General features: G+C 35.5%; 1 protein-coding gene across 3 annotated transcripts in view; it reads right to left on the reverse strand.

The window, feature by feature from the left end:
• The window catches only part of PDE4B (phosphodiesterase 4B), a 582,717-nt gene that overhangs the window by 366,970 nt on the left and 193,483 nt on the right, over window positions 1-22,264 (reverse strand). Inside the window, exon 1 of one of the 3 annotated variants that reach the window (XM_003806941.5) lies at window positions 14,672-15,383. The exons of the other annotated variants lie outside the window; for them this stretch is intronic. Coding sequence (XP_003806989.1) covers window positions 14,672-14,907 — 236 coding nt within the window. The 5' untranslated portion in view covers window positions 14,908-15,383. Of the gene's footprint in view, window positions 1-14,671; window positions 15,384-22,264 lie in introns of those variants that run through there. 3 annotated transcript variants of the gene reach the window in all.

The following is a 22,264-nucleotide window of genomic DNA, read 5'->3' on the forward strand; positions in this document are numbered from 1 at the left end:
GCTTGTTTACCTGGTATCAGTTAATCGACCTTCCTGAGTCTCAACTTTCTCATCTGCAAATGGAGATGAAGACTAAATGATATAAGAAATATATGATGTAATTGTTCTATCATTGCCTAATTTTTATGTGAAAAAAATTAAAATGCGAATTTGTTTCCCTCTGTCTTAGGAGATATTTCCTACCTGCTCACATCAGCAGACTACCTAGCCTATTGCTAGTACACCAGATTCTCAAGCATAGCTCACTACTGATTAATTGCTCAGTATGTCACCATAACAGGGGCAGACTCAAGGCTCACAGCCATTTGGAAAAAGAAGTGGAACCATTGCTTTTCAAACCTGTAGTTTCATAATTAGATCATTTCCACCTGGTAGCAGTGGGAGAGCATTGTATTTTATACTTGTTTTTCATTTGTTTGGTTTTGGTTGGGGGGGGTTGTTTTGTTTGTTTTTCTTGTTCTGTCACCCAGGCTGAAGTGCAGTGGCATGATCTCGGCTCACTGCAAACTCCACCTCCAGAGTTCAAGCAATTCTCCCGCCTCAGCCTCCCAAGTAGCTGAAATTACAGGTGCCTGCCACCACACCTCGCTAAGTTTTGCATTTTATTAGAGATGGGGTTTCACCATGTTGGTCAGGCTAGTCTTGAATGCCTGACCTCAAATGATCCCCCTGCCTCAACCTCCCAAAATGCTGGGATTACAGGCATGAGCCACCATGCCTGGTCCTGTATTTTATACTTTTATATAGTTTTTTCAGAGTCAAAGTTTCACTCTGTTGCCCAAGCTAGAGTGCAGTGATGCAATCAGGGCTCACTAAAGCCTGGAATTGCTGGGCTCAAGGATCTTCCCACCTCAGCCTCAAGAGTAGCTTGCACTACAAGCACTTGCCACTATGCCTGGCTAATTTACTATTTTTTTAATTTTTGTAGAGATGGGAGTCTCACTGTATTAGTCTATTCTCACACTGCTGTTAGGAAATACCTGAGACTGGGTAATTTATAAAGGAAAGAGGTTTAATTGACTCACAATTTCGCATAGCTGAGGAGGCCTCGGGAAACTTACAATCATGGCAGAAGAGGAAACAAACACGTCCTCCTTCACATGATTGCAGGAAGGAAAAGTGCAGAGCAGAGCACGGAAAAGCCCCTCATAAAGTCATCAGATCTGTTGAGAACTCACCCACTATCATGAGAACAGTATGGGGGAGCCTCCTCCATGATTCAATTACCTCCCACCAGGTCCCTCCCATGACACATGAAGATTAAGGGAACTATAATTCAAGATGAGATTTGGGTGGAGATACAGCCAAACCATATCACTCACCATGTTGCCCAGGCTTGTCTCAAACTTCTGGCCTCAAGCAATTTTCTCGCCTCAGCCTCCCAAGTGGTTGGAATTACAGGTGCAAACCACCATGCCTGGCTATACTGATATACTCTTAACACTTGTATCTATGCAAAATTAATCATTTGACATGCCAAATGACTATATACTCTCCTTACCCAGATTAAAGCTCCTTGATGGCATGGTGCATCATGTTTGCATTATCCAGCAATAAATATCTGTTGGTTGTAATCAATAAAAAACGAAAATACTAGCCACCCACCAGAGTTAACTCACTAAGCGATGTCAATCTGGTGTTTATCCATTGACAAAGGACTAACATACACAAATGCAGCAATGCTGTAAGAAACCCAAAACAATTATCTTAGCTTTCAGATAACTAAGTACTTGGCAAGAGCATTTTTAGGGTTCACATAAAATACAAAATTCATTAATGTATTTTAAAGCTGAGACACATTTTTGAAAATCTGATATGCATAAAACTTTTTTAGAAACTTTTTTTTCCTTTCTAAATGCTTCTGTCATGTTATTTTGCAGAAAGGCAGAGCATTCTGTGAACACTGGTATTGAATATTCATACTATAATACATAAGGTAAGGGTGGTAGAGCAGGTAATTATTAATCCCACTTGACAGAAAAGCTACCAGCATCAAATGAATGCATATGTGCTCCGTGGGCATTAGGGATTCAGCTGGCATTAAAACTCAAATCCCTTGAATCCCAAGCAAGCACTGTATTCATGAAGATAGCTCCTTCATAATGTTAGACTCTGCAAAGCTTTATTCAGATGAAGCAGTTGCTTAATTTAATCTACAATTTCCATACAGGTTCCTAAGTCTTATTTTTATTAATTTAGACAGACCCAGAAACTTGGCATGATCCTTGTGAAACCCAAAAGTAGTTTACTTTATTTTTCAATGTTACTAAGCTGTGAGTTGATTTGAATAACCACTTTTCAATGGCAATTCATTTAAATAGAATCCCTGGACTTAAAGATATAGAGTTGCCAAGTGACACAATAGCCTGATCAAAGATTATGTGAGAAGGAAAACTTTCTCAAAGGAGAAGCAATAACTTTTATTTTCGTTTTCATCCTTAAATATTCTTTGAAATGACCAAGAAATAAAGAGCAATTTGATTTAAATGTTGTAAAGTTGTCTGAATAAAGGCAACTTTCACTTCATTATATATTGGTTATATGAGCTTGTTATTATCTTTCTGCAGGAAGCGTAAAAGTGATATAAAGACCCGTGGGGTAGATGAGATCTTAAGGTACCACTTAGTCTGTCTCCTGTCTCCAGTCTCTCACTTACATGGTCCCATAAAGCAGAAACTCTTTCCCCTTTTATAAAATAAATCTGGAGCAATGTGTATGGTATTTGATAATATTTATTAATGGGACGCTCTTTACATATACTGAAATACACCTGCGGCACTTAAGTCAAGCTCTTTGATTTTTATATTTTAATGATAGAGTACCCTTACTTTCTGTACAGTAATCTTTATCTTTCTTTTCCCATGCTTCTCAACCATACTAATTAATATTTGTAAATGTTATATAATCATATAAAATCATATAAGTAGAGAAATCAGTGATATTGTTTTATCTCTTATTTGCTAATGAGGAAGTTGATGCTCCCAAAGGTTAAAGAACTACTCCTCCACTCAAAAAATAAATAAATAAATAAACAAATAAATAAACAGTTCGTAAGTGGTGGTGCCAGGATACATGTCTAGATTCTGTCAATCTAGATCCCTAGGTGCTTTTCCACTGCGTCTCATGAATAAACTTTCTGATATAAACAAGTCACTAGGAGGTTAGATCCCACTAAGGAAAACAACTTCAGAGACGTTCTGGCACTTTGAAAAGACCATTAAATGTTTTTTACGTTAACTTGAAAAAAACAGTGCTTCATTGGTATCTATTAATAGTTTCACTAATGGAGAAAGTATCAAATTCAAGAAGGTAACTGGAATCTTAAAGAAAAAAGATTATTCTATGGTCAAAATCTGCAATTTGGAATGGTCTCTGTGATGAATGAGAGTGATTACACACCATAACACATAAGGATTTATTACTTTTTATTTTATTGTGGTAAGGATAATTAATATGTGCTTTATGATAAAGTCATATCCTATGAAACTAAGTAATATCTAAGTGGTCTAAAAGAATGGATTTAAGATGCACCACATTTGCTCAATGAAAACTGATTTAATTAAACCATGTTATAAAGATATTTAAGTAGTTTACATTATGATACATATTATATAAATTTTACACAAAATCATAAGCTCTCGATACATTAGTGAACTAAGGACTGCTTTTATTACCTGCCATTGGCCAGGGATTATACTAACCATCATACACACATTACTTCATTTAATCTTCATAAAGGCCTAATGAAATACAAGTAGAGTTTTTCTAATTTTTCTAATTTTTCTACTTTTTCTAAGACAGGTTGAATGGTTTGCCCAAAAACAGTGTATGGTAAAAGATGCAGTCAGAAACCAAATGCTGTGCTTTTTGCATCATATCACCTGGCATCCTAAAGTCTCTATGTCATTTTGATAAATAAGCATGTGAAAGACACTGTTTTATGGGTGAACTCACACCTGGCTAAGCAGGCTGACAGGTAAAGACAACAGCCAGGGTTAATCCCATAAAACTGAAATTTGCATATGAATTTCAACAGTAGACTCTCAGGAGGAAGTCTTGGGCAGTTAGGACCTTGGCAAGAAAGACTTAGATCCCATAGTTTATTTGTCCAGTCTTCTCTGACCTCTCTTCTGGCCTAAAGAATCCTGATGGTGAGATAAAGAATTCCTGTATAAACTGCTGAGGGAATTACAGCAGAAATAAGCCACAGAAGCATGCTCAGATCCTCTATGCTGCAACAAATAGTCTCAGCTTATTAATTTTGTAGAGGATCAGAAAGGATGGAAGGAGACATTTTGAGATAAATAAGTTTGATGACACTGGAATTCTTCCAAGGCATTTTTTCACTGAATCCTATATTGGCTTTTAATATGCGGATCCTGAAATAGACAAGGCATCTTCTTATGTTTTGTTTTGTCTTGTTGCTTTTAAGCTTATTGGTACAAGTGGATGGAATGACTTCAAAGTGGTTCTCTTCCTATCTCTTTCACAGAGTGAAGATGATAAATGTTTTTTTTTTAAAAAATGTATTGATGAGAGCAAAACAAGACAATAAAGTTTCTTATCAGGAATGTAAGCTATTCACACTGGGTCTTCTGATAATTAGTGCATTTTAGTATAATTTAGCTTGGTTCATTAGGATATGATTATTACATGACAGCAAATGAATGATACTTTGTTTCTTAGTATACTGAATTGTCACACTGTGGATATTATAAATGTACTTCTTTACTAACCCATATGCACTTTGACTCTTTCAAATTGGCACAGTCCATACATGCTGATGCTTTTCAAAAAATAAAAAAAACTAGTTCCTGCTTTACCAACCAACGCTGACAATAATATGAATGTTTGTGTATGTTTAGAGATTTAGTCAGATAATTAAACAGTAACATCTATTAAACAACTTATAATGCTTGAAGTACTGTTCTAAGTACTTTAATACATTATCTCAAGAAATAAGTAACTCACAGTCTAGGTAGATATTTTTTAAATTAAATTAACATTTGCAAATATCTGAACATAAAACTCTTTTCTCCGTTTTGCCAGTTAAAGAATTGAGGTCTAGGACAATTAAATTAGTTCTAGGATTGATCTAAAGTTTCAAGAGCAAATCAAGGTAAAATACTGATACCCAACCTAGCATTCTCAACTCCAGATGAAGTCACATAAAACAAAGATTCACCATGAAAAATAAATTCCAGACAACGTCAAAATTATACAATGATAGAACCCCAAGTTCCACAGTATACTACATTAAGGCATTATATAGTGTTTCATATATATTATAAAATTTTTATAGATTTATTTTTTAAAAAAAACTTCCTTTCTTGAGGAAGAAAATTTGAATCCTATAGACATCAACTCTTAGAAACCATTTTAAGAAATGAAAACCAATAGTTTATCAGCAAGAAAAATCATGTTATGATAGATGCCTTTAACCCTCTACTATATTTTAATAGTTTTCTTTTTTAAACCAGAGCTATAAATGTATTCATAACTTGTCAATATGTCAGTGTGCTCTTAAAAATTAAAATATTTGCAAAGTTTATTGATACATGACTTGTATAAACAATTTTATTTTACCAAAGAGATAAGGATAGCAAATAAAGACATTAAAAGATGTTCGGTATTACTAGTCATAAGGGAAACGCAAATTAAAATCACAGTAAGTTACCACTACCTATCTGTTAGAATGACTAAAATTTTTTAAAAACTTGACAATACAAAATATACACATACAGAATAATAAGAACTCTCATATATAGCTAGTAAGACTATAAAGTGGGACATCCATGATGGAAAACAGTTTGGCAGTGTTTTATAAAGTAAAGCATATACTATAGGCCAGGCACGGTGGCTCATGCCTGTAATCACAGCATTTTGGGAGGTTGAGGCAGGCAAATTGCTTGAGCCCAGGAGGTCTAGACCAGCCTGGGCAACATGGTGAAAACCTATCTCTACAAAAAATACAAAAATGAGCTGGGTGTGGTGGCACGTGCCTGTAGTCCCAGCTACTCAGGAGGCTGAGGCACAAGACTAGTTTGAACCCATGAGGCAGAGGTTGCAGTAAGCCAAGATCATGCCACTGCACTCCAGCCTGGGTGACAGAGCAAGATTCCATGTCAAAAAAATAAAAACAAATAACAACCAAAAAAGCATATACTTCACAATACAACCCATCAATGCCACTCTAAGATATTTATCCAAGAAAGATTAGAATATATGTTTACCCAGAAAACTATACATGAATGTTTATATCACCTTTATTCATAATAGCCAAAAGACTGGAAATCCAAATTTTGATCCAGTTGGTGAACAGATAAACAAGTTGTAGTACACCCAATACAAAGGAATACCACCTAATAATAAAAGGGAATAAATTACTAATAAATGCAAAAACACGGATGAATTGTAATAACAGCAAGCTTAATACATGGAAACTGTTTTAAAATAAATAATATTTTTCTTTTGATCCCAAAACTATTGCTCTCCATCTAAATGTGCTCTCTTCAACATAAAGAAAACATATATATGATTTTATACACAGAAAGAGACAAAGAGGTAAATAAGAGAAACCACTAACAATTAGTATATCTAGGTAAAAGGTGTTCATTGTACTATTCTTTCAACTTTGAAATTTTAAATGTTCACTACCAATGATGTCTCCCTGACCCACAGTTGCTTTCATCCTCCTCATTTATCCTGCTGCCATTCCTGGACATATTAGATGAAGATGATTTTAATATTATAAATTATCTGGAAATGTCTGTGACTTTATCAAGCACAACTAAACAGATTTCTTTTCTCTCTCTACTCATTTAACTCTTAAACTGGTGGTTTTCAAGTACTTGGAGATTATGGAATTTGTGTGAGAATCCTCCAAAATTCTCCAAGCATATAATCATCCATGTTGCTTTGTTCTGACCGAGAACCAGGAAACAGATCATCACCACCCTCTTTTTCAAGGAATCTCCAAATGGTTCCTAGATCACTGATTTTCCAGAAAAAACAGTTGGAAAGAAGCACTCTTTGAAGCTACACTATCCTCCATCCCCTGACTTCCAATCTGCATAGTTTGCAATAAAGCTGAGTTTTGAGAGGTATAGTTTGGAAGAGGAGGACAAGCCTTGGTCTGTCAAGGGAGCACATCATCTCATAGGCATTCTCTTTACAAAGGTCTTGAGAAGCAGTCATCCTCATTCTCCCTAAGTTCCAGGAAGAAGCAACCTGAGAAGTTATTTTTCATTTCAACCTAAAGTACACAGTGGTATTCAAACATATTTATGTCAAACAAATTACTACCAGTGACAGAGGTCCCCAACCTCCTAGTTCAGGAAAGAAAAGATGAGGCAGAACCAAGTGAACAGTTTCCCTCTCAGTGACGTCTTTTCTAGAGTACAAGGGTTATTAACTTGCAATTTCCTCACTCTGCAAGTCATAGACTTCTTACTTCCAAGTTCCCTGGGGAAATCCTATTAAAAGCTCAAATTGCTGTAGCTGCTGCTAGAGTTAATATTGTAAATGTTGCATCAGTGGAAAAATATAGATAATTAAGCATTCTAATGTACACTATGTAAATATTTTGAAGGCAAAATAACAAGTAGATTCCCCCATACAACACTTCTCCTCAGGCATTTGGTGAGAGATATGTAGAGCTTTCCTGAGCTGATGCACCAACCGTGCTACTTGATGCATGAAGAATAACCAAATAAATAATTGTACAGTGCTACAGACAAATATTTACTTTACAGCACTACAGACTAGGTAGTATGATTTGTACATGGTGACTTAATTAAATAGGCTACTATGTAAAGCACTTAGGCTCTAGTGAGATATTATAATTAAATCTATACCTGCAATATCATAGAATACAATATAGGAAGCAAGCTGCAGTAGCTCTACTGACAGAAAGAGCACAGCTATTGAGAGATGATTGGAGAAGAATGCTTATAGAGTAAGTATCAACAAAGCTTCCTTTCCGTTTCCATCATATCAAGCTATAGGAAAAATGCTCATAGAATAAAGAGCAGGAAACAGAAACCATATTCATTCTTTATTTCTTCAACAAGTATTTGTTAAATGACTGCCTTTCTTGTATGCTCTGAGGATATTGAAAACAAGACAGAATCACTGCCCTCATGAAATTTAGCAGGGATGGCAGATGATGAAAGGATAAGACAATATAACAAATAAGCATGTCTATAATGTATTTTCAGGTAATAATAAGTACCAAAAAGACAAGGAAGTAAAAGGCGAAAGGGTGCTATTTTAGATAGGGAGGTCAGCAAAGGCCTCTCCAGATAGTGATACCTGGAGATAGTAGAATCCTGAATGGACATAAGAGGAAACCGTGTTAACATCCAGGTACTTTTCTCCCAGGCAGAAGAAAACCAACTGCAAAGGCCAGAAGTGAATACAGGCTTAGTTTGCTGAACAACAGAAAGCAGGCTCACAGGGCTGGAGAACAGGAGAGGAGGTTGGAAGCAGCCTGGGGCCAGATAATGTAGGGCCTGAAAACCATGGTAAGCGTTTGAGATTTTTTTCTAAGAAATCGCTTAAATGCTTCTAGCATAATGTTGCAAGTGCATTGACAGTGATGTTAGAGAAGGAAGCACTATAAACATCCAAGGAGAAAAACTGAGAGATAACAAAACAGAAAGGAATGGAAAGAGAACGCAAGTGGGATTTAGCAAAATGGGTTTAGCCTTTAGCAGAAAGGCAGCTGGCAAGCTTGCTGGGCCACCTTCCGGCATGTGTCCTGGGGGTTGTCACCATTACTTTGCAAAGCCCTTTCTACTGTAAGTATTTTAAAAATCCAATATATTGAAGACTTGAGGACACTAAAAGGCCAGGAAAACACTATTTATAGATGTACTGATAAAATGCTTGCTCTGATTAAAGCAACAGACTCAGGCTATGAGGCATAGATTTCTACTGCCATTTGATTCAGATTGTGGACTAAGATAATACCTGCTTTTTTTTTTTAACCCACTAGGAGTCTGCACTTAAAGTAAAATACAAAGCACCTCTAGTAAATTAGGACTGAGCTAATAGGGTTTTCCTCAGATACACACATCCTCCTATGCACCTCTGCTGATTGTTTGATGCTTGTGGGGGTATTGTACCAGCTAGTACTATCTACAGCATCATGGTGTAAGTGATAAATGCAAGAGGCACCAAGTTCACATGCTTTCCTCCCAGTTTCCATAAACCATAATTTGTTAAGTCATAAAACACGTCATATGCATAGTTTTCAATGTTACGGGATATACAAAATAAGTAGAAGTCATTATCTCTCAAATGCACATTGTCCCTTTTCCAGTTACCTTTAAGCTCCTTGTCCTATAATCCATTCTCTACCTGACCTGCAAAGTACCTTTCCAAAATAAAAATAATACATGGCAATCCCCTTCTCATAACCTGTCGTGGCTCCTCACCGAGAATGGATGGGCTAAAACTCCAACTCTTGTTCATGATATTGGAAGCCCTAGCAAATGGCTCCAATCTGCTGGCACAGTCTTACTTCCTAGCTTTCCCACCTTGCATCCTTAGGCTGAAACCCCAGTGAACTATGTGTATTTTCACTCATGCTCAGAGTCAAATCCCAACTCAGCTGTTTATTTTCTGTGTAAACTTGAACAAATTACTTGTCCTGTCTGACCTTTATTCCTTTTCCTATAAAATGAAAATAATATAATAGTATATAACTCAGGGGGTTTTATATGCTTAAATGAGTAAATACATTTATAATTAATATCCAACACATTATATAAGTGCTGAATATATTAGAGCTATTATTGTTATTATTTGTTAACAGGATTTCCTAATTATTGCTCCCTTGGCCAAAAAATACCTTTCCTGCCCACTTTTCTCCTAGAAAACTCCTATTCATTTGTCACAACCCCACACAAATGTCATCTCTTCTCGAAACTTCCCTTAACACATTGACTCACTCTCTAGTGGTAGTTATTTCTTCTGTGCCCTCATGACAAGTTGAACAACATGATTCAGTAGCATTATTCCCACACCATTGGTTAATTATTATTGCATAAGTTTGTCTTCCAGCTAGTATAGTTCTTTGAAGACAAGGGCTCTTTCTCATTTTGTGTCTCCTAAGCCCAGCCCAGATCAGAGCTGGTGCATAGTAGGCTCTTAACAACTGTTTTGTTCAAACAAATGTTGAATCAATAAACATGTAAAGACAGACATCTCTCAAAAAATTTCCAATATTACCAGGATAGAATTCAAGGCAATTGATCAATATTACTAGCACAGATTCAGTAGAGTTAGCTAACAAACTAGGACTAAGTTGTATAATACAGCAAGCATGTCGGCAGTTCTAAGGTCAATCATATGCCATATTCACTGTTTTTTTTTCCTATTCTCCACTTAATCCAGTGTTGTCTTGCCAAATATAAGTCCCTTTAGAGTACTAACTATGGCTTTTAAAACTTTTGTATTCAAATATTAGATAGACAAGTAAAGACTTCACAAACCTTTGTTAAAACAAGAAAAGATTTCCAAGATATAGGTAAAACTAAACGAGAAAAAGGAATACAAGCCTCTTTTCTCCTATTAACTTCTAATTACAAAAATATTGTTTCCTGTGTGCAAGCATGGACAGAGAGATAGAGGGTAGTGCTCACCAATACAAGAAGAGAGCTCCAAAAAGGAGCAGCAATGCAGCAGGGTGGGGGGCGGGGGTGGGTCGGGGGGTGCAGTGGGCCCAGGATATATTCAAGACCATTGCAGTAGCTTTCTTCAGAGAGCATCAAGTTGCTAATGATGAAAGAGCACTGATGACTGAAGTTGGGATATCAACAAAGAAGGGAAGGTTATAAAAGCTGGACACTGTGTGACAAGTACCAGGCAAGCACAGGCAGGCCATACAGGCCAAGTAGGATAACACTGTGCTTCAGAAGTTGTCATCCCTGATGTGGGATTGGGGATAAATACTATGCTGACCTGAGAACTCTGGCAGTAATTTTCCAATTCAGTAATTCTGAAGGTTCCATTGACACTTTACCACTTATTACATGTTTCATATCTATATTTTCTCATATCATCTAACAAAGAGTATGGTATCCACTTTTGGGTTTCAAAATTCAAAGAAAAATTTTGAAATTTGAGATAGTGATTCAGAGTCAAAATAATGATGAATGGAGTAAAAACACCTATAAGAAGCTAGAGCAATTCAAAATATTTTTGATATCTGCAGCAGGTAATATTGAAAGGATCATGAATTTGGAGTATACTTATATTCCAAATGAAACTTAAGTGAGATAACATATGCAGACATTCTAGTAAAAAACTTAAAATATAGTAGGTGTTGGAATACATGTGGGTTGAATCAGATTTTTTTTCTCTTCTTGCTCACAGCAGTGCTCAATTACATATGTTGAGTGAATGAAAAAGAAAACGCTGGCACCAGTTAATAATGATCTTCAGATTCATGCAGGCTCTTACGCATCTTTTTTATTAATAATATCCACTGAGGGGAAAAAGGATTATATATAATATATAAATAATATAGATAAATCATAACAAATAATTTTCTAGTACCTGGACTATAAAGTAGTAAGATTGTATACTAAGTGAGATTTTAGAATTATTTTCTCTAGAGTCTTAAAAGTAGGGCAGATTCCCATATGTTAAAGATGGAGTAATTGTGGTCCTGCCCAAGGGTAAAAGGAAGCAATGAGATAATCATCCAAATTCCTTCCAGATTTAGGATTTTGTAAATACTCTGATTAGTGATAACACATTGAATATCCACATTTCCCCCAGATATTTTTAAATAGCCCAGAGTCAGAATTTCATCAATATTTCTTAAATCTTCTGCCATTAGTCCACAGTTCATAATTTGGGTTTTTAAAGCCAGAACTACACATCCATCTGACTGAAATATGAAATCTACAAATAAAAACTGTTTAGTGGGTTTGCATATAAACTGCATCCTCTGCATTGTTTAGCTTCATCATGAAAATTACCTTAATTTCAATGCTGGAATCAAAACAATCCAATCTTCTTAAAAGAAGCCTACTGTCTACTGTAAAGTAATAACATGTTTTTAGAGACTTCTAAGTGCATATCTTGGAATTTCTAACTTAAGTGCATGGTTTGGAAAAATACCAATCGTTGATCGTGAAAGGCTGGTTACATTTCACTATGACAAAGAGGCAAAAATAAAGTACTTATGCTCTTATTTCCTCATACTACCATTTCATCTATGTAAAAAAGCACATGAAATTTTTTGGAATCTCAAGAAAGAAAAGTTTATTATTCTCACGAGTCTTAGAGACAGGAGGTAGAGCAGACCATACAGAGCCATCTATATTCATTGGAAAGACATTAGGGTGCTCAAGAGACAAAAAGGCGAAGCAAGGGGAAAGCATGAAGCATTAGGCTAGAGACTTTATTGGGGTTCCCCGGGAAAGGCAAAGTTTTTAAGATTTGAAAAAGTCATAAAAATATGTAAGATACATGTCTATTTTCTAGAAAGAGATTTTAAGTGCATGTTGTATGAAAATAAATTTGAAAAATGTTAAGCATGTATTCAGATAAAACAATAGAAATAAATATAAATAAAGACTTAGTCATGAGCTGAAAACAAACTGTGAAACTGTTTTACTAAGAAACATCAGAAGGGGAATGTGTGAGTTGAAAGAAAAAAGGGTGAAAATGAATCATAGTCAAAACTAAGTTATTTCACAAGTTTAATGATTAATGAATTATTTTAATCTATATTATAGAGCATTATATCAAAGTCCTATGTTTTTTTTGGCAATTGTAACATTTTGTTTTAACTCAACTAAATTGTTCCTTTTGCTGCCAGAAAATTTGTATAATGCATGAGTAAAACTAGCTCTTTAATCATTTTAAAATTGGGGTTCTTTGGAAAAGTAAAAAACTCCAGTATTTATAGCTCTATGTTCTTAGCACATCAAAAATCTATTATAAGAAAAAGAAAGGTCACACTATTGTGTTCAGAACCAAAACTCTACATTAAGAAAAATATTACCAAGGGTTTAAGAAGACTTATCATTATCTAAAAATTAGCTATCTAAAATTAAATATCCTTTTGGTTAAAATAGCAATTTAATATTAACTCAAGAAAAAATGTGCATCTATTAATTGTGTATTTTCTGTATATATTATTTTCATAACTAATATCTTCCCTATTCAGTTATACTACTCAAACTATAAGAAAATACATACATGTTAGGGGTGGGATAAAGCACAAAAGAGAGGACTTCTTCAAGTCAGTACATCCTTATACATAAACCTTCCCTTTATACGAATGTTACCATCATTAGTAGGCTTTGAAAGACTAACCACGTGTATTCTGCAAATAAGAGATTACAATTAAACAACATGATGTAATACATCAAGAAGATGACCAAAGAAATTCTGCAATAAAGCCATTATATGAACCGTCCATTGTCAGAAAGCAAGAATAAGCACATCATATATGCCAGGCAAAGTATGTGTTGGCTAAGCATGTGGTATCTATCAAAGGCAAGCTATATATTTCTAGGCATAACTTTAATTTGCCAATGCACTATACAGTAGATTAAGCAGACAAACATTTTAGATAAGTAGAAAATAATTCAAGTGAATATTAATTTTTAAAAATCAGATCTCCTCAATTTATAATGTTGATTGGCAATCCAGCATGTAGTCACAAAATCACTGTGTTAGAATTGCCTTTAAAATGTACATGCTCCCTATATTGCTATGGTCCCTGCTAGAAAAAACTAAGGTACAGCTACTCAATTTTTAAAGGTACCTTAATCTGAAAGAAAATATAGCCTCCAAAAAAATCTGAAGTGGCCTGGCTTTTACAGTAAAAGTGATTTAATTTCATCATTTTTTTTCCTTACATTTCATCATTATACTGTTTAAGGACGTTACCCTACTATATTTACATACCTTGTAAACATGTATATTAAAGGTGGCAGGCTCAGTGCAAGTTTTACAGAGGGTTCTTGAATTTATTTGCTGGGTATTTAAAAAATAGCTATAAATTTTAAAGTCCATTTTTTTTTTAAAAAGAAGCTCTTAAAGATAACAGCATTTTGGAATCATAAATTAAATTAACTGACCAGGCAATTTCAGAAGTGGGAACTTAGTTTTCCCTTTCCTTAAGTACTGTAAAGATAAGTCAATAAATCAAAAACTCACTGGTTTATACGCTATAAACACGATGGTACAATACATTAAGTTAGACTTTATATATTATCTTAAAAATAAGTTAGAACTAAGATTAAAACACTTATTCATGTCCCAAAATTATTTTTTTAAAATCACTAACAATCACAAAACAAAAAAGTCACCTACCACCTCAACAGATATGAAACAAAAAACTGACTTTAAAAATTCATTTATTACTCGACTTACCTAGAATTAGCTATGTATTCTGATAAGCAGTAATTTTAAAGACTCTACAGTTAAAAGCATATTTTATCTGGAAAAAGCTAGTAGCACAATGACAATGTAGCACACAGTGCATTTATGTACTCTTCATCTGACCTGGTCTCCATTCATTTCACACTTGCGGTATGTTTTAGGAACAAAACTCAAATGTTCCATTTTCTACACTGCTAGATCACTGGTGCTAATGCGAGAATCTGAAAAGCACTGTAGATACCTCCAAGTCTTATCTTACCATGTATGAGCCACAGTGAAGCGACGACGCTGCCGAATGCTTTTATTCACCAGCAACTTTCTGAAAAAGCATGGTGAGTTCCTTGGTGAACTGCGTGGAGAAATTTTAGGAGATGTAGGTCTGTTTCCTGGTAATCTCGGAAGCTCAAGTTCTAAATGCATTTGCTCCTTGAAAGTCTTTATGCAAACCTCAGGTTCAGAAGCAGTAAGTTCCTTTGAAGAATCTTTTGCTGTCATGTCTTGTAAGGAGTGCTAGCTTTCACCATCCAAAACAAAATTCTCAAACATAGCAGAGACACTGCTGCAGGTCAGAAGACTGATAAGTCTGCAAACTATTTCCAGTTTAATTTACGAAGCTGTGACTCCAATGTATGAGCGTCTTAGAGCAAGAGCAGCATACTCGAAGAATAGCAAGTCAGGCTGTCACAAGGAGCTTTATCAGGCTGGCTTTGCCTCTGAAAATGCGCCAAAGTGCTTCCAATGTCAGTAGCCTCCTTGTGGATGAGGTTTGTCTGCAAGCTACACACTGACACTCACTGAATTCATTCAGCTGAATATATCAACTCATGAAATATTCATAAAGGCTTTTGATAAATCCTTTACATGCATTTTTTTTTAAAAATCTTATTAAACAAGCTGCATTCACTAATGGATAGTAAGCAAAACCTAGTCACTTGTTTTGTTTGCACAAAGAGCAGACCCAGAATCCGTCCAGCATGTGTAATGTTTAAAGTCTTCATTCAGAATTATCTTGCTCTGTAATGCACACAACAGTAACTCCACCTACCAAATGCTATTGGCCCAGGATTATTTAAACAATTGCACTCTGTTTCCCCCTTAACAACACCCTTCATCGCTTTAGATTTCCACAAAATTTGTGAGGCTGTCTTCATCACAGTAAAAACTGATTAAATCCAGGATTGTCAAAAAAAGCTAGCTAAAATAGCTTTCTGAATTCCATTTTTGAATGAAAGAGCTGATTTGCTGAAGTTTTTTTTTCCTCCCTTCTCCAGAAGATCCAAAACAGCATCAATATAAAAAATGTCAGCGAACAGGAAAACATTGGATTTGGTTCATTCCCCCAAGGAATTTAATGCCCAATCTTTATTACAATAAACATTACCCTCATTCTTCTGTTTAAGCTCATTGTTCATGGGTTGCCAACAGCAGCCACTCTATGCTAGATGCACAGCCACTTTGACAGCAAAGCTCAAAAAACTGGAATGAAGGTAACAACCAGGAAAAATGAATACTCTCAGTTAAAGCACAGAGTCCAAAGTCAAGCACTATGCATGTGTTTGTGTGTGTGCAGATAGGTGTACAAGATACTGTATGCTTGTGTGTGGGCATATACATTTGAGAGTGGGTGTATTCTTTGTTCACAAAGAATGCAAGTGAGACTTATGGGCAGGCGAGTCCAAAAAAATGCCTCAAGTCCAAAAGTAGATCACTGTAACCTAACATGTAGATATATATTGGAATACAGCTTCTATACTTTAAAAGGCATATGCGGAAGTAGAAACAATATAGTGGTGCTTGAAGTTTCTGGATGTTATGAAAAGTCTATACCGGCAATGATTGTCACAAGGGCCAGCCTGATCTCAAATAAGTTTGACAAAGCAGAACTAGGGCTCATCAGCAAGATCAGCAAGAGTGACAGAAAAGAAATGATTCTCGGTAAGACTTCAGTGAAAAAGGGAGACATTTAATTCTCCCACTAAGATGTGAAGTCTTCTACGCTTATAAAATCATTTGGGCTGAGCGTGGTGGCTCATGCCTGTAATCCCAACACTTTGGGAGGCCGAGGCAGGCGGATCAGTTGAGGCCAGGAGTTTGAGACTAGTCTGGCCAACATGGGGAAACCTCGTCTCTCCTTAAAAAAATACAAAAATTACCCAGGCTCGATGGCACACACCTGTAATCCCAGCTACTCAGGAGGATGAGGCACGAGAATCACTTGAACCAAGCAGGCGGAGGTTGCAGTGAGCCAAGATCACGCCACTGCACTCCAGCCTTGGTGACAGTGTGTCTTTGTCTCAAAAAAAAAAAAAATCATTCATCTGTGTCAGATATTCAGGCTAAAATGTGCTAAATATCTAAAGGACTAAATAAGAGCAGACTAACTCCTACATGTAGGAGCAAGTAAGACCCATACCAGCCCTTGGGAAAGTGGTTGAAACATAATAGGAAGGGTTTAAATTACTGGTTTACGGTACTACTCTGGAAAGCAGAACATTTCAATAATTAACTAAAATATATTATGAACAAAAGCACAGTTATAGAATTTTAGATTTGCACTGAATCCTAGTAATCACCTTGTTCAGCTTCTCATTCCAAAGACAAGGTAACAGAGCTAGAGAATTCAAGCAACTTACCTAAAGTCATATTAGCTGCTGATGTTAGAGCTAAAACTAAAACCCAGGTTTTTTGATTCCCAATGGAATGATCTTTAATTCAATCACAAAATTGTAATTTTGTTCAAGTAGGCTCTAATGCATTTTTTAATATCTAAAGATATTTTAACTGCCCTATTTGAGAAGACAAACTATTAGTAATGTCACAGGAGAAAATATGGCTATAAGCTACCTATTATTTGCTGAATTATGAAAACAAAGCTGGGACTTTCCTCCAGCAATAATATGATTTAAAACTGGGACATGAAAATATGTGATTTTGCCATTATTCATAGTGATGTATGGGCAAAAAAAAAAACAGCAATTTGAAGTTACAAAAGATACTTCTCATATTTACTTTTCAAAACTGCCAAAATATAGTAAGCATTTTAGGAATTTCTTTCTAAAAATATTACAGCAAATTTCACAACTCAAATATAGCTATATGTGAACTGGAGTTTAGATAAAGAAATGTTGACATAAACTTACCTAAAGCAGTACAATAGTGCAATTATAATTACTTTCCAATTATTATTGCCAAATTATGTGCCATCACGTGGCATTCCACATTACTTTTTTCACTTTACCTACTATGACAGCCAAGGTCCCAAGTAAAGAAATTTTGAGAATCATTCTAAGATGTGATGTTCACAAAAATATGTAAAGTCTGTTAATTCTACCTACTCTAGAAAAAAGATAGGAATACCAAAGACAGCCAATTGAAATATAAAATTTAAAAGATAATCGGACTATTTGAAAGTCTGAGTTACTTATTTCTGAAAAAAAAAATGTTTAAGGCAAGAGGAGGAAAGTTTGTTTTTAGAGCCAAACTGCCAAAAAAAAAAAAAATGAGACACTTTGCCAAATATTGAAATCAAAGATGAGCCTACAAGGTAGGAAATAGGCAATACTATCTAAGAAAAAGTAAACATAAGCACAGGAAAAACAAATCCTATGCTATATTTCAGCAAAGTATACTATTTGAGAGAGACAGCCAGGAGAACAGGAGAAAAAGCAAATAGAATCTATTTGCCCTGTCAGGTGCCTAGGAAGGAACTAATGAATAAAATGAAAACCTTCCGGTTCATGTATAACCCTTAGCCCTTGGCACCTCAGAAGGAGAAATGAGTAATTCCCAATTAATTTATCAATGTACAGATACTTGAGAATTATTTGAGAAATCCAATTAAAGGTATGTCTCAGGTTTATTTATTTTTTATAACTCAATTACATTTTATTTTATTTTATTTTTTAGACAGTGTCTCGCTGTGTCACCCAGGCTGGAGTGCAGTGGCTCTGTCTAGGCTCACTGCAACCTCTGCCTCCGGGTTCAAGTGATCCTACCTCCCGAGTAGCTGAGATTACAGGCGCCCACCACCATGCCTGGCTAATTTTTTGTATTCTTAGTAGAGACAGGTTTCACGATGTTGGCCAGGCTGGTCTCAAACTCCTGGCCTCAGGTAATCTGCCTGCCTCAGCCTCCCAAAGTACTGAGATTACAGGTGCAAGCCACCGTGCCCAGCCTGTCTCAGTTTTAAATAATGAAATTTCTGATATTCACACCCTGTCAAAGCAATAAGAATCAATAATTTATCATAATAAAACATCATTAAAGGATTTGAATAGAGTTATATACTCAATAACAATTAAATAATGCATTACTTATTATAAATATTGTGGGAAAATGGAAACATTTTGATTTTCATTGAATTGAAAAGAAAGGTCAATTAATTACAGCCAAAATATTATAAATTTATAGTGACACTATGATAACTTTGGTTTAAAATGTTTTTAAAATTCAACATCTTTGTAATACAATTATTTTGGATGAAAATAATTACATACTTTTTATATTCAATATCCTTCAAACTTTAAAAGTTGACCTGGAATAAATTTTCTACGAGTAACTACTTTTCAACTATTATAAAACAAAAGTATTTTAAATGGACAAAACTGCAGTTTCTATACAATAATATTATACCTAGCACAACATGGCACTCAAAATAACATGGTTCCCACTTATTGTAAATACAAAGCTGGATATTTGAGAAGACAATGAATTAAGAAGCTTTTTTTAAAAAGACAATCCAGAAGCTTTTAAAAAAAATCTTTAAAAGAGGAACAGACTTAAGACTATCAATATTAATAAAATAGAATTATTATTGATCATGTCTTTATTTATTTCACTAGCTGGTTCCTTTTTTCTAAAATAACACACAACCGTTAGACTCTATTCAAGTAAAGCTATACAAGATGCCTTCCTTCAGTCAAAGACAAGGTAACAGAGCACCAATGAACTAACATACCTCTTCCAGCAGTGTATGCTGTTATACAACAATATATAACAGTAAATATACTGTTATATATAACTACAGCAACCCCCAAATTGCAACTTCTCCCAATTTTTATATTTTGTTTTTAAAAACGAAGCTAGAGAATTATTCTAACATGATTGAAAAGAAGATAATATTCAACTGAATAAAAATGGTTATCTAGCTCTCTTAGAAAATTAACTGGCAACTCTTTAAAATAATTATAGAGATGTAACTTACATTTTTTGCATTCCTACTGAGTGCCATATATGGCAGTAAGCATTTCTAATATATTACTTTATTTGATCCTCATAAATATATCAGACAAATACTGTTGAAATTCCCTGTTTGAAATGTAAAATCCTTTTGGGCTGGGCTGAGTCTTGTTCAATACTGTATTTCTGGAATTTGGGATAGACTATGGCACAGAGTAGACAGTCAATAAATATTTGTGGACCGAATGTACATTATTTGTAAATTATTATACCCATTTTCAGATAAGAATATCAAGACGCAAGTCCGGGTACAGTGGCTCACACCTGTAATTCCAGCACTTTGGGAGGCCAATGCGGGCGGATCACCTGACGTGGGGGGTTCAGGACCAGCCTGGCCAACATGGTGAAACCCCGCCTCTACTAAAAAATACAAAAATTAGCTGGGCGTGGCAGCGCATGCCTGTAATCCCAGCTACTTGGGAGGCTGAGGCAGGAGAATTACTGGAACCCAGGAGGTGGAGGTTGTGGTGAGCAGAGATTGTGCCATTGCACTCCAGCCCAGGCAGACAACAGTGAGACTCCATCTCAAAAAAAAAAAAAAAAATCAAGAAATAAAATTCCATAGTTTTAAGCAGTTGATCCAATACTCAAAACCAGGTCTTTCCACTCTAACTATAGTGTCCATTTTATTATACTTCACCAATGCTATCCAAGCTTTTTATAACAGAGGATACCTTATGGGACAGAAGACGGAATTCATGCTCCCAGGATGATCCAGTCATATTGCTAGAAGTTCATCTTCACATATACTTAACATCCTTGAGTCTGAAGTTATCTAGCATGATATCTTTATAAGATGATGTGAATACCTCACTTTTATCCATATGATACTATTTAATTACTCATCTTTAGTAAAATGGTGCTTCAGAAAGATCAGTTTTAGCCCATACTACCTGATAGAGTCACCTGAATCCTAGGTGGGAGGCTTGTATCCTAGATGCTTGAGCATGGTTTCATGTTTCTTAGAGATGGTCCCATTCAAGAAAGAATTGCTTACTCAAAGCCCTCCAATGACACCTCATCACCTAGAGTAAAAGCAAAGTCTACACAGTGGCCTTGAGGTCCCTACATGAGGTTTCCCCATCTCCAACTGCAGTACTTCTCTTATTTCGTCTTCTTCAACTCTCCCCCTAGTTCTATTTCAGCCACACTGGCCTCCTTTTTGTTCACAGAAAATGTTGTTCAAGTTTCCTTTTTCCCAGTATATCTGCATGGTTTGTTCCCTCATCTCCTTCAGCATTTGCCCAAATATCGCTTGCTTCATGAAGTCCCCCATAATCACCCTGTTTAAACCTACCGACCTCCCCTATTCTGCTTCATTTTTCTCCATAGTACTTGTCAGCATATAATATTAATTACTTGTTTATCATAGTCGATATTACTTAACGACTTTGTTATCATCTGTTTACTCCTCCTGAAATTTAAGTTTCATAAGGAACAGAGCTTTGTTTGTTCGATCCTGTAATCTCAGCTCCCCAAATACTGTTTGCTACATAGTAGGTATTTAAACAAATATTCATTGAATGAATAAATAACTGATCGCCTTGGTGCAGAATAAGACAAAGGAGGAGGGATCAAACAAAATGGAATAAGCTATTTCTCTCAAATTAGAGTAAGAGCTATATTGGCATTAAGCAGTAGCATTTTCAAAATGTTGTATATTTATTATTTTGTGCAGTTTTCACTGTCTGAAGTGTTATTTCTCTATCATCTTTGTCAAGCATGTCATGTCTCATCCATTAAGGCTAAATTCAAAGGAAAACTCTTCAGTAAATTTTTTCTCAACTTCCATAAGAAGAGTCAGCTGTTTCATCCATCTGTACTCCACCAGCATTGGCTGTCTCCCTCAGAATGTTTTGTGATATGTTATGGTACTTTTTTTCATTTGTCTCCTGGCCTAATCTATGAGCTCTCCAAGGACATAAACTATCGTATTCACCTTTGTATCTTCAGAGGCTGACATTGTGTGTTCTGATTGATATTTAGCAGTTAAATATATGAAAGAAAAATAAATTTGGCACCTCAAATCATGCCCTGCTATTAGCCCTGCATTTTTCTTACTGTCTTGAAAGTGATTACAGCCAATATCCTTTTTATACTTGAGCTTACAGAGGATTCCAAATGGAAACTTCTTAAATCACAGCAGTTTATCTATGTTTACCATTTTAGCTAACATTTCTTTGTTCTTTTAATAATAATAATTATTATTATTCACATTCCTGCCGCAGTGCAAAAGCAGAATACCAGTGTGTTGCAATTTCTATTCATTAGGTGGCAGACTGGTAGGAGAAACTTGCCAGGCTTTCTCCTCACAGTGCTTTCTGGTTTTGGCAGAGTAATTAGGTGCTTCTTTCACAAGGCACATTCTGAGAAGGCAGATTACATAGAATAAAAATACTAAGGGAGTTCCTCTCTTTCTTCCCTAGGTCATCATTAAATCAAGATATATTAGCAAGGATGAGTCAGATACCTAAATGGAAGGGGAAGCTGTTCCCATGGTAGATGTTGTAAAAACCACACTAAAAGAGGGTACTCCAGTTCCCAAAGATAATATTAACCTGTCAGCAAATTGTCTAAAAGGGTGATTTCAAATGAATAAAATATTAGGGACATA

Source organism: Pan paniscus, chromosome 1, assembly GCF_029289425.2.
Source record: "Pan paniscus chromosome 1, NHGRI_mPanPan1-v2.0_pri, whole genome shotgun sequence".
Taxonomy (NCBI): domain Eukaryota; kingdom Metazoa; phylum Chordata; class Mammalia; order Primates; family Hominidae; genus Pan; species Pan paniscus.